We start from the raw sequence: 13,403 nt of genomic DNA, 5'->3' as shown, positions 1-13,403 counted from the left end.
TCCACTGGATTTCTTATATCTGTGTAACATTTGATTTGTAAATGTCTTCTAGATGCAGGGCTTCCTCGAATTTATTACTCTGTTTATTGTCCTCTCAAAGATCTCTTTTTGAAATGTCCCAGATTAGAAGCAGTCCTTTCACTGCCTGCCCCTATTTCTTGCTCTCCTCTGTTTATTATTTGTGTTTATCATTGTTTATCTGGAGTTTCTTTATGTATTAGGGTTCTATAATGGGAGTTTATAGAAGTCTAAAACTGTATTTTCAGGTGCAACCATACTTTCACATCAGTAGCTTCTTCTAGCTGCTATATGTGGCATCAGCCCAGTGGACTGGGAGTCACAGAATCACAGGATGGCTAAGATTGGAAGGAACCACTGTTGGGCTCATCTGGAATCTGCAATTTGTGGCAACATGAAGTACAGTCAGAGAATTGTTTATCTCTTCTTGGTCAGGTTTATCTTCAGCCCTTGTTGCACAGTGTAGATGTCATCTGCACCTAGCAGATGTCTCTTTGTTTCTCTGGAACCACACTTCTGACAGGCAGCTCTGTTTTCCTTTAATATGTTTTGTAAACTTTAAGAACTAAAAGATAAATTGCAATCTGGTCTTGCCAATGGTATTCTAGTTTTATCAATAAAAGGAAAATATATATTATTGATTCAAAGTGTTCCTGAGCACAGTGAAAAAAGAGGATTAAACAGAGGACCCAGAAAAGTTAACCCACAATAGATGCAGTGTTTTTCTTATCTCTTCCATAGAGCAAACGTCTCGTTTTCCTGGCAGTTGAAGAGAGGAACAAAATAACCCAGAGAATTGTAAACTGCAATTTAATAAAGACTAATGGTTCTTATATGAGAGAAGTTCATGTTTTCTCCTTTCATCTAAACTCAGAGTACCAGGATATTAATAAAAGAAAATGGTATCAGTGTAACTTTTTCCATTAAATCCAGATAAGTGGCAGATGTAATAAAAAATTTACCTAATTTATATGCAAACCCTATTTCAACCCTTTTGCCTGTTGATTCCATGTATGTTCAGACCAAAAAAAAAAAAAAAAAAGAATCATTTATAATATTGAATAAACACTTGTTGAATGCTAAAACAGGGACTAGCTTGTATTCAGCATTAGCTTCAGGTTTATTTCAGGCTAAGACTTGTGAGATTTGAGCCATGCACTTTTTATAAAACCTATGTATTTTGAAAACCTATCCATCTGAAAACACAACTTTGTGTCTGACACACAAATTTAAAAGTCATTCCTTTTATTAAAAATTATTCTGTAGTAACTATGCAAATACTTAATTTTAAGTAATAATCTTAATACTTAAGATTTTAATGCATACAAATCTGAAAAATGTAATATTTTAGCAGGATAAAAATATTTTGTTGATGGCTTTAAGTATTTGTAAAAACTGTGAAAAATTCCCATTCTATATTACATTAAATACCTTACTGTCCACATATGATTTTTTGTTCTGTGAAACTTTTAAGTGTTGCCTGAAGATAGGTGAGAAGGGTGCATGAAGCTTTCTTTCTTCTGTTCTGCTGATGTTTTGCTGTGCTCTGAGCTGTGCTTTTCTGCATGAAAGGAGGTGACTGAGCACACAAGAATCTTTCCTCCCTACCTGTACTAACTAAGTGTCACCTGTAAATGAGTTAATTCCAACTGCTTGCAAAGGAGCTTTTGAATGAGGAGCTGTATTTAGAAGCACACATTCTTCTTATGCAGCATATAATTTAATATCAGCTAAATAAATTATTAAGTGCAAGCCTGCCATTTATCGCTGCACAATGACTCAGCCTGCTGTATGAGTATATTGAACATACATCTTCATAACACTTTCCCAGACTGTTTTAACTTGGACTTGGATCAGCATGTTCCACAGCTCCTCTAAATCTGCTCATGTACAGCTGATTTATGCCAGCTCTGTCACAGTGTGAGTGAACTGGTGTTCTGATATTGTTACTGCTGTTAGCCAAAAACCCAATCAGATAAAGCATTTTTAATACCCCTTATCCCTGCCCATAAATTAGTCTAGCAGCTTGCTACTAAGGGTGGCTGTACCCAGCTTACAGTACTGCTCAAAATGTTAGCAGTGTCACTGCTGCAGAAGCGAGGCTACATTTAACCCACTGTGTTGCAAATATTTCTGGTTTGGATGAGGTTGGGAAAGCTGATGTTTCATTTAAATATTGCAGAGGAAGCAAAGTTCACCAAGCTGTCATATGTGAACACAAGCAACAGAAATCCTCCTCCTGCTCCCCATCCACCCAGTCAGGTGCTGTTTGGTGTGCTGCTGCTGATGTTCTCTGCAGGGATTTAGTAACACCGGGGGACCATCAGCCCCAGCCAGTGTTGTGGCTGAGGTGTGGTGGTGGCACCTTCTCATGCCTGCTTGACACAAGCGTGAGGTTCCTGCCAGGGTGTCTCTCCATGCTTGGGAAGTGGTGGCTGACAGGCAGAGTCCCTGTGCACCCCAAGCAGTGTGTGGGGCAGAGCCTGGAAGGTGGGAAGGGCAACGGAGGAGAGGAGGCCACTAAAGGAGAGAGCAGATGCACATGGGAGAGAGTGAGGACATGAGCATCTCGGTGTCATGTAAAGTGTAGGCATATGTAAAAACAGCAGCAGTGTGTCTGGAGTAGGTATTAGTACCATGGTGGCCATGGCATGCAAGAGAACAGCCCAAAGACATGGGTGGACTTTGCCATCTGTTCTGCAGTGTAGCCCGTCAGAAGTGTTTCCCTCGGCTTCACTGATTTAAAGCCAGCTTAGGGCTGCTGACCTGAGCAGCATTTAGGTATCCAAAATACAAGGTAAACATACAATAAAAAAGCATCAGTAAGAGGGAAAGCAGGATGTACCTTGGGTCAGGCAAGGTTTGAAGGGTTAGAAAAGGAAATGTAGAAATACCATTTCCTCTGGCCGCCCTTACATGTTGACACAGCTCCTTTGGGACAGTTCATCACGCCTGAAGCTGTGCAGCCTAAAGGCTTGTCTGCCTGATAATGGAGGGCTGTGTTCTCTGACAGGCCTTGGGGCCAGGAAAAGAGGAAAATGCACAGCAACAACAAACCCACTCACATTTGTGATATTGATCAGCTGAATATCATCTTGAATTTGGGGTGCACCCAGAGTCTATGGTATGAATCCAATTATTCTCGGTGTCTCTACACTCAGTTATTTCTTATCAGGGAAGTCACTGCATACATACAAAACATGTACTTGTTCCTCAGAAGATAAGGTTTTATTGATAGCATTATCTGCAGAATCTAATTAGATTATTTTTAGACCAGATTTATAGTCACAGATTCTTGTTATAGATGCAGAAGTGTAGCAGCGTTTGTGTCGCAGTTCTAGTTCACAGCTTTTGATGTTAAATGACACAAAATACAGCATTGTTTTACACTAAAAAAGGAATATAAATACAACTTTATTTAATAATGAAGTATATTAATCCAAATATTTCAGACACATTGTCAGGTGGAGTTAGGAGTTATCCCGACCGATGAGTTTCTGTTGCATACTTCTTCCTACCGTGGTGAAATAGAATGAGAATTGCACAGGTTTTGGATTTTTACAAATGGTTTTGTTTTTCTTTTAAGCTTAATGGACTCTTTGTTAAAAAGTATTACAATGTTACTTTTAATAAGTATAACATCATTATTATTTCTAAAACAACATCCACAAGCATCCTTGGGAAAGCATTGATGTCTGGTGCATTGCCAGTTGTGTTCAATGATTTATTTTTTGCAGCTTCATTCTGCTTGGTGGTTGCCAAGCAAGCTTTCAGCATTAATTGTGTCTCTGGCTGGGGTGTACCCTATAGGCAAAACATAAACCCTTTACCTGTTAAGACAGCCATTAAGGCTCAGACTCTTTAGTTTTTCAGAGCTGGTAGAAGTTTCCTCTAAACTTTGGTGCTTTCTTTCTCAGGTGTTGAGGCTGTTTACCATTGCTTTTGCCCGGCCCTATGGGGGCCAGCGTTGGACTGGAGGTGTCTGACTGCCCCAGGGATGCTCTGCCACGGCTGAGGGTTGAACGCTAAAAGGAAGCTGTCCAAGACCCTCGTCTCACTGAGCTCCACAGCTTGGAGGGAGAATTCTGTTAGGGGGAGTGGACTCGCTCCAAAGAGATCATGGCTTCATCCCGACTAGTGGCAAGATCTAGAGACATTGCCAATGTCATGCAACGGCTTCAAGGTAAGTGGCTGACCTGGGCTGGCGCTCCCTGCCACACCCTTATACATGGAAGTTCCTATTTTCTACTATACTGAACAGTCAGAACAATATTTCTGAAGTTTAGTAGCTTTTCTAAACTCATCTACTGGAAAGTACTTCTAGTATATCTAAAGGGCTGTGATTTTATTTTTCCTGTGGTATAGCATTAACAGTGATGCTTCAAAGCAGCTGACCTGAGCATGGCTCCATGGGACAGTACACTGAATTGAAGACTATGAGACTTTTGTTTTGGTTCTGTTTCCCCCAGGTTACCTGATGTGTGTATCGGTTTTCTCATAGAAAAGAGGATACAAATTATATTCATTCTTTTCTCAACTACAGTCAACTGGTAGATCTTTTATACTGATAAACTAATATTTATTAATTTAGCAACGAGAACAGTGCTTTATTATATTGTTAAGCATTGAAGAATTCATAGCTCAGTGAGCTTATCGTTAGTCCTCAAGCTGATGACCTTTTAGACAACATATCACAGAATGTCTTTGCAGTTGATTATTCACTATGGTTTTATGTTCCTATAATATAGCATTACTAAATAAATTTATTGTGTTTTCTTAGAAGTTATACACCTAACTGCTGATGCTAAAAGCTTGCACTTGGAATATTTTTTATTCAAATAATGATATTGACTAAAAACAAATGGTCGTTACTGCTGTGGATTTCACTTTTATTAACTTTTCAACTTGATCATAAATCCCTGGCCTTCTTTCCTCTACAGACTAGTTTCCACTGACTTCAACAAAAGCTTTGTATGTGCAAAACCTGATAACCCCTTCTGCATCCTCTAGATCTGGAAGCTTAATCTGCTCATGGGTTTTCTTTCCATTGATTGTTTTTCAGTTCAGATCTGAACCTACTTCCCCAGCCACCAGCTACTTATTAGTAGGAATGATTTCCATGTAACCTCAGGAGATAAATGGAAGAGTCTGTCCTATTTAGACCTGCTACAGCACTCCATCAGTTCCAGCATGGTTCTGCTTGATTTTCTTCAGCCTTTTGTACATTTGCTATGGGTTCCCATTCTGGTTTTATGTCTGCTAGTTCTTAGGCCACTGTGTTGGACAATGGCTGTTCAAAGTGCCAACAAACATAGAGAGAGGAAATATTTCATGCTCAGAGGGCTTATGGTTTAAACATTAGACTAAGACACTCCAGGTAGATTTGAATGAGACTGTGCAAGGGCACAATGAGGCAGCCTTGCCCACAGAGCAGGCAGGTGTCTTAGGGCACACACAGTGTGTTTATCACAGGCTACTATACATTTGTATGAACTCTTGTAGGTATTACAGAAAAAAATACTGAGAGACTTGAAGCAAGAAATGAAATAATTATGAAACCATGAGACCCTCTGAGGAATATGAAGAAGTGCATGAGAGAAATGGCAGAAGTACTCAAAGGTTATAGAGACATTTTGCAAAGGAAAGCATCAGGGAGATGAACTGTGTTCAGGGAGGATTATCCAAGCTGGTACTCTAAAGCAGTGTATAAGGAGGTTGCTACAGACGATAACTACAGAATGTGGGGACCATTAATTATCAGACTGTTATGTGCTAGCTTTCTAAACATCTATAAAGCTGTTGCTAACAAAATGTCTGTTGTGTTTATTTGAATTTTGGGGTTTTTTACACTTTTTCTTAATTTTTATGTATGTGGCTCTGCTGAAATCTGATTCATAGTTCATCTTGCCATAATTTTTTAATATTATTTTATTTTTGGAAATTAAGCAAAAACAATTACATGAATTCTGAAGTGAGGACATTTTAAAAGAAAATGTGTGAATTGGATGGAAATTTGGCATTGCCTATTAATTTCAGGTCATACCTGTAACTGGATTATTTGCTTCTCAGACGAAATCAGCTCATCTTGGTATTGATGGGATTTGATATTTGCTGCAGATGCACTATTTCAATAAATCACCTGTGCCAAAGCTAGAGTGCTTGGAGCCTAAATCTTTTTTTAGTCTGTAGCTCTGCATTATGGATGAGCAGGCAGTCTGCACTGCGACTACCTAAGCCCTTGTGTATTGAGGTTGCTCTACCTTTCAGAAATTATAGTCAGCTGAAATAGGAGTAGATGGGCATAGGAGCACAGGGACATATCTTGGTGTGTTTGTCAGGCAGCCCAGAATCAGTGCACAGCCAGGGGCACAGCTCAGGGTGAGTGGAATTGAGAGCATTCAAGGTGTAACAGGAATGGCACTGGTTTGGGGGATCCTCAGTCAGTGCAGAGCAGCAGCTGTGCTTGACAACGCCTGGTTTTGTACCTGGCTGTAAGCTGAGGCAGGAGAGTTCTTCTTGTGTGATACTGTTTAGACAGTGCTGCAAGATGTCAGTACTGGAAATTCTTCAGCATTGAGAGGTAAAGCAAGCTGTGCTCCCTCCTCCACATGGTTCTCAAATTTGCCTTATGTGTTTCCAGTGAGTGTTTGTGGTGGGAGAGTGTAGGAAATACCAGAAAAATGCAACTCTTCACTGGGATTCTCAACACCAGTTTTGAAATATCTGCTGGAGACACTTTTAGTGAACACAAATATATATGCTCTCCTAAAATCTGTCAGAGGGCAAAAGAGTTGATTCTGTGTTGGTTGGTATTTTTATTTGTTTATTGGGTTTTTTAACATGTATATATCCAGTCATTTCTCTTTGGTTATTATAACACTTGCAATCCACTGTTTGCATATACAGAGTTTTTGAATAACGTTGTGTATCACTGGCTCAGAAGTTCACCTGGGACAAACAGCCAAGACAAACTTGCTAGTTCTAGGTTTTATACAGCACCTTACGCTTCCTAGTTGTTCATATTGTAAAAGCACCCATGAAACCTAAGCAGAACTGGTATACACCACCAATATGAGTTACATTCCTGGGACTGCTTTTTGGATTACTCTGGGAATTAAAGCCAGTTGGCACAAAAGCACTGCTCCTTAGCCTATAGGAAGTGCAAGGTCATTGGTGTTGTAGCTATACACTAAAGATTCATAAAGCATCTTTGATAGCTACAAATATCAAAGTAGGGAGTGCTGGAAGATAAGCTAGTCAAGCTCTTATGAATTTGCAGTCTTTACCATCATGAAATGCAATATTTTCTGTTAGTATGCACTGTTACAGGAAAACTGCAGTCATGCTCACGTTATTCTGAAGGAAAAAAAAACAAAACAAAACAAAAAAAAATGGAAAAGAAGAAATGTGTAATTTGTCCCATTCCTCAGGACCTTGTTGTTCCATTATGCTGACTTATTCTTACTGGCTTGTAAGGTGATGTTGAATAGTCACCGTAGCATACTCTTACTGCAGGCTTTTCTAATTCCCGCCTTTCTGTCCTTCTGTTGTTTTTGCCTTTTGATTTCCCATTTAGTCAAACAGGACACTTTTTTCCTTTTCTGTAGTGGATCACCAAAAATTCAGTCTGCACTAGAATCTAAGCATATATGCCACCCAAATTAGGTTCCTGTCCTGTAACTGGTATTTTGAGACTGTTACCCATTTAAACTCCATGCAGTAAAAGCAGTACTAGAGTGTACAAAGTACAACAATTTAAACAGTATAACATTGCAAGACAATAACTTTGTTGTGTGAAAAAACCCTCTACAAATGATAGAGAAGAGTAAAAAAATCTTTACAATCTTTTGTTTCTTCTGGATTGCACCACTGTTCTTATTAGGGTCTTAAACTCGCTTTAGATTGTTGTTATTTTGGGGTTTTGTAAACTCACTGTAGAGATACTTCGTGTTATAGGAAAAGCTAAGGTGGGAAAGCAAGGAACATGGTCATGCATGAAGACTAACCATGTTGGAAAGGAGACATTGTTCTTGTAACACTCATACACTCCAGAAAAGCTTCAGTACAGGCAGGTCAAATTAGCTTCAAGCTCAGTCCTTATTTTATGTAAAATTACCTACAACTGACTATCACCTGCTGTAGTTTCATGCCTTCCTCACATTAGCACTATTCACAGGATGTTGTGGGTTTGTTTTTCTCCTGGATTGTCCTTTCTCCCTTTCCCCCATGCTCTTCCCTTTAAGTTTTGCCTCATCTTTTCTTTCCTTTTACAGCCTAGCATTTCTTTTCCATACCAGCAGCATTAACTAAACAGTACATTTTTTTTTCTCATTACCTGATAGGCTCTTTGTTAATGTGTACCTTTGCTGGTGTTTTCCTCTGTTTTTCTCTCTAAGTCAACAGTGCCAAGAGCCACAGTTTAACATTAAGCTAGGGTGATTTAACAGATATCTGCTGCTGAAAATACCTTTCTTCACTGCATGAACATTCCAAACTTTGTTTTCACCAGTCCTCCTCTTCTGACTTTAGACCTGAACCAGCTGAGAATTGGTTTGTAGAGGCTAAATGAGCTCCTGGGAAAAGGCAGTGTCTCTCCTTCAGTGTCATTTACTATTTTATTGTCAGCAAAACCAAAGTGCAAGATCACATTTGTAAACGTCAGCAAAATTGAAAAAATGTGCTTGATCAGGAAGGGCATGCTGCACATCTTGGTACAACTGGGTTTTATCCCCATATTACAAACACTGCTGTGGTCAAGGTTTTCTTCTATCCAGTTTTCTTGTAGAAAACCAGTACACACTGTGTATATGTGTATATGTGCTAATGCCTTTTCCTTGCAGTCTTTCACTGTCTAAAATGTCCCAGTTTGATTCCTGCCTCTTTCTTGGGTTTTTCTTGAATTATGGAAAATGCCAGTGTAAATTATTAATCTATCAGGTGAGAAAATCTTTTATCTAAGGCAATTCATTTCTCACTGGCAGCGTGTTGAGCGAAAATAAACACTTTTGACTCTTGACTGGTATGGACTCTGAGCTGAAGGTCAAGTAAATCTGAATGATGAATTGGGAATCTGAATAACATTACAGCCCACATAATAAGAGGAAGTTGAGCAGGATTTCAATATCCTTTTCTATTATTTTTTCAGTTTGAGAAAATTTAAGTTAATACTATTTCAGAACAAAATCCTGAAATACAAGATTTATGTGTGAGGGTTAAGACAGCTGCAAAGAAGATCATTAAAGGATGAAAAAAAAGATGAAGGAGATCAAGTGTTTTCATCTACTACAACAAAAATGTGTGAAAGGATAGTCTGTACCTGGTGATATTCAAGTTAAATATTAGTTAGTATTTGATAAGGAATGTTACTATGGAATGCTGTAAATTACCATTTTTAGAACTATTTAATTTTGGCTTATACATATGCAAACAAGTCCAGTGAGAATCTACTTCAGGTTTTTTCTGACCCAGGTATGTGATGGTAATAATCTGGTGTATTGCTGGTAAAGAGAAGTTTGGAACTACCTGCAGGTATTGCAAAATAAACATCCCCAAGACATGGGGGAAAGGATATGACCGAAACATTTCCCTGGTAGTACAAATGACTAAAATATGAACAGAATTTAGGCATCATGTTATATTAGAATATATTGTCATATAGTTAGACTGTTGTGACATATGGTGCAAAAAAATCTCAGTGGAAAAAAACATCTGCTGCCTTTTTTCTTTTATTCCCTTTTTTTTTTTTTTTTAACTGCAGTTAGCATTCACTTTGTGTTCTCTTTAGTGAGAACACAGTCCTGGGGCAGTATGTGAAATGCAGAATGCATTTTAGTGAGGCATGGTCCTGTATTTTTACTTTTAGATGGTTTTTCATCATTAACAAATTGCAAGTTAGTGATCTAAACTACATTTTTAGAATTTTTTTAAGTAAATGTTGCTCTCTTTTAGCTTACACTTTTTCTACTGCTTTTTACCACAAAACTAACAATGTAAATCAACATATTCCTGGTTTTTTTGCTTGCTTTCCCTTTTGATTACCACAGTACAGTTTCCACAGGTTATTAAAATAATCTGTGCTCCTCTTTTCACTTGGTTAGTCACCAGGATACAAAGCATTAAAAATCACACAGGTGATATAAATTGCATATATATTTTTGCATTTGAGTTGCTTTTTAAGGAAAAAACAACATATTTTTCCAGTTTTCATCTGGGATAAAGTATATATTTAGGGCAGAAAATGGCTGACATGGTGGTGTCTCACACTGAGATTGCTTTCGTTTGGATGTGAAGAAGCACAGTTCAAAAATTGAAATCCTTCTCCTATGCTACTATTAAAACACTGACAGGATTTGTTACACAAAATGCAGGAGGCAAAATGCAAGAGGAAAATCTTCCTTGAACTCTTTTATAGATGGTGGTTAAAATGCTGTGTCTTAAATGTAGTGGATATCCAAAATATGTCAGGCAAGTTGTGTTTTACATGAACCTGTCTTCAGCAGCTCTGTGCTGCTCACTATAATTTGACAAGTTTGTATGTAGGCATCCACACTGCAGCTCTTTAATTTTGGTTTCGATAAAGTGTTATCTGAGGCTCAAAAACTGTTTTCAGTTAAGATTTTGTCTCAAAATAACATCTGCCATATTTGTTACTGGTGTGAAGTGATATTTCAGGGAGCCTAAATAGGGACAATTATGTGTCAGTTTTGGTGGTTTAGTGAAGATAGAGATTTTTGAGAAGGAAAAAATAGCAGTGTTTATTTTTGAGAGTGCCCCCTCTATTCTGACAGGCTGCTAGACAGTTATTTTAGTAATAGCTTTGGGTTGGGGGTATCAAGAAGCAGAATATCTTCAAAATATTTTGATGACATGTTTTTTAATGCAGGTTAGACAGTTTATCAGTTGTCTGTTTTGTGATTTCCTATTTCTATTATATACATTTCAGGCTTGAAAAATTAAACTTTATTTCCTCAGATCTGTGTTGTAATACCTTCCTACAATATATTTTGGTGTGTTATTAAATTTGAACATAGCTTATTGTCATCACCATAAATAATGCTCCCTTTGGGAATACTACATTTGTTGTTTTTTAATACCAGAAAAACTGAAAAATGCAGTAGTACATGCCTCTTGTTACTAATCAAACAGGGATTAAAACAGTTTTGTAGATGAATTACTGCTGGTCATGATTCTATTCCAATGTAGAGGCTTCTGTAACATAAAGGTAAAATATTTAAATGAGAAAGTTTTTACAATTTTTACAATTTTGCTGTAATCATGTTTTGCCCATTTGTAGAAATCAAAAGCCTCACCATATTTATTTACCAGGATAATAATATATTTCAGAGAATATACTTGCAGGTAGAAAAAACACATAGATGAAAAATAACATGTAACAATTATTAGTAATTTATTCCACAGACTTTTTTATAGAACGCCATTTTTATTTTGCACTTTAGACTTCATTTGCTTAAAAATATCCTTGTTTCTGTCACAAAGCTTCTCCTTGTGACTCATATCACTGGGTTCTAATTTTAGACTCACACTGAGGTTTTTTAGTTGGCATTTGTATGGATCCAAGTGAATCGTCTATTACTGGGTGCAAGAAAACAGGCTACTTGTTCTGTCTTTCATCCAAGATGAGAAAGAGCTTTATGATGGAAGTGTCAATGACTTATTAGGAATCAAGAAAGAAAGAAAACCCACCAAAACCCCCCTCTCTAGCTCTTTGGAATTTATGTCTCCATGGTAAACTAAAAAGAGATGTTTGAAAGATATTATTACATTTTACAGGAAGTAATAACTGACTGCTTAATTGCACAGCTATTTTTAAAATTCAGATTCTGATTGCTAGTATTTAGGGGTGTAAGTTTTCTTGTTCTCATTTGTTGGTAGACTTTAAATTGGTGCTGCTCCATGTACATTGTTCTTCACAGAAGGGGTGTAAAGGAACTGGGACTAACATTAAAAAGCTAGCCTTTATCCTGTACTTTGAAAGAGAACCTGATTAAGTTCTCAATGATCATTTTAATGCAATATCAGAACTTTTAGGGAAGTAGCAGAAAAACAATTTGATGTTTCAGGATAAGCAGCCTCCAGTTAAGGAGGAGAAATACTGAGTTCCTGCACAGCAGGGACAGTTCTTAGACTCCAGCTCAGCCCCTGCACAGCTTGGTCTAGGGCCCAAGAGCTCATACCTTAACCTGCTTTTCCCTCTCTGATTTATCTGCTTTTCATGCTTTCCCTGCTGAAGAGTCATTGCTGTTAACAAAGATTGCTGTGAAATAACTTTTGGAGCTTCATTACATGGAACATAAACATTAACATATTAAGAGATGTCATTTGTGAAGATTCTTTTACTGTAATTTCACTAGATTTTATGTAATTACTTTTCAGTATTTGTTACATAGTCTTTTATACTTTAAAGAGGGTTATGCCCTCATTGGTGTATATTTGTTTAAGTGACTATGGAGAATATCTATAATCTCATTGTAACACTGTTAGGCTTGTGAAACAACTGCAAAACCTGTAAGTCTCTAAGCTGAAAACTCTTGTATTCACCCAGATAAGAGATACATCTAGAACATTTAATAACACCTTGTACCCACACAGACATTGCTGCAGAACGAGAGCTGAGATATAGTTTAGATTTATCCAAATCACTGAGCTTCTTTAGCTGTGCCAGTGCAATTCTGGGAAAATTCATCATCCCCTTACAGAGATGCCAAAGGCCTGTACAAATGCAGTAGAATGTTCTGCACCTCACTCTTAGAGGCCAGCTCATGTATCTTGACATAACTGCATGGTCTGTCCTACCTCACCAGCTTGCTTGGGAGTCACCATCAGTGTGCCTGGGTGGGCACAGCTTCCTCACTCTTCAGTGTGGGCTTCTGTAAATCTTTACTAAAGGTGCTACTGCGAGAAAGCCACAGACCTTGTCAATGCAGCAGCTGTTCTGTAAAGACTTTATCTTAAGCTCATTAAAGCAGAGGGAAAAAAATCTTCTTTCCATAAGGTGAACGGAATGAACTACAACAGCAATTGTACGTGAAGAGTATTACTGTTAGCTTTCCCGTCTCAGAGGGGAAAAAACCCCAACTCTACATGCAAGAGCACAGTATTCAAGATCATTTGTGGCCAAACCAGTGTAGCAAAGCAGAATATTTGCTTGCTTACAGTTACTTATATATTAAAAAAAAAAAAAAAAAAAGAAAAAAAAAAAGAAAAAATGCTATTTAGGAATGGAGCTCGTAGTTCTCAGACTTGTCTGTTTATGAGAAATTATGGTAATTTGTAGTAAATTCACTTTTGGACTGTGCTTTCATTCTCCCAAGGAAATTCAAGAAAATTATTACAGTTGCGCCTGTGTAAAGACCTGTCTCTTTATT

General features: G+C 37.8%; 1 protein-coding gene across 1 annotated transcript in view; it reads left to right on the top strand.

Moving 5' to 3' along the window:
• Positions 1-13,403, top strand: part of SYNE1 (spectrin repeat containing nuclear envelope protein 1) — a 290,474-nt gene that overhangs the window by 4,971 nt on the left and 272,100 nt on the right. Inside the window, exon 2 of the mRNA XM_086877258.1 lies at positions 3,936-4,201. Within this exon, the coding sequence (XP_086733384.1) occupies positions 4,138-4,201 (64 nt within the window). The 5' untranslated portion in view covers positions 3,936-4,137. The remainder of the gene's footprint in view (positions 1-3,935; positions 4,202-13,403) is intronic.

Source organism: Cyanistes caeruleus, chromosome 2 (genome assembly GCF_971803275.1).
Source record: "Cyanistes caeruleus chromosome 2, bCyaCae1.hap1.1, whole genome shotgun sequence".
Classification (NCBI taxonomy): domain Eukaryota; kingdom Metazoa; phylum Chordata; class Aves; order Passeriformes; family Paridae; genus Cyanistes; species Cyanistes caeruleus.
Note: the sequence above shows the minus strand (reverse complement) of the source record. Positions and strands in the feature narration are given on the sequence as shown.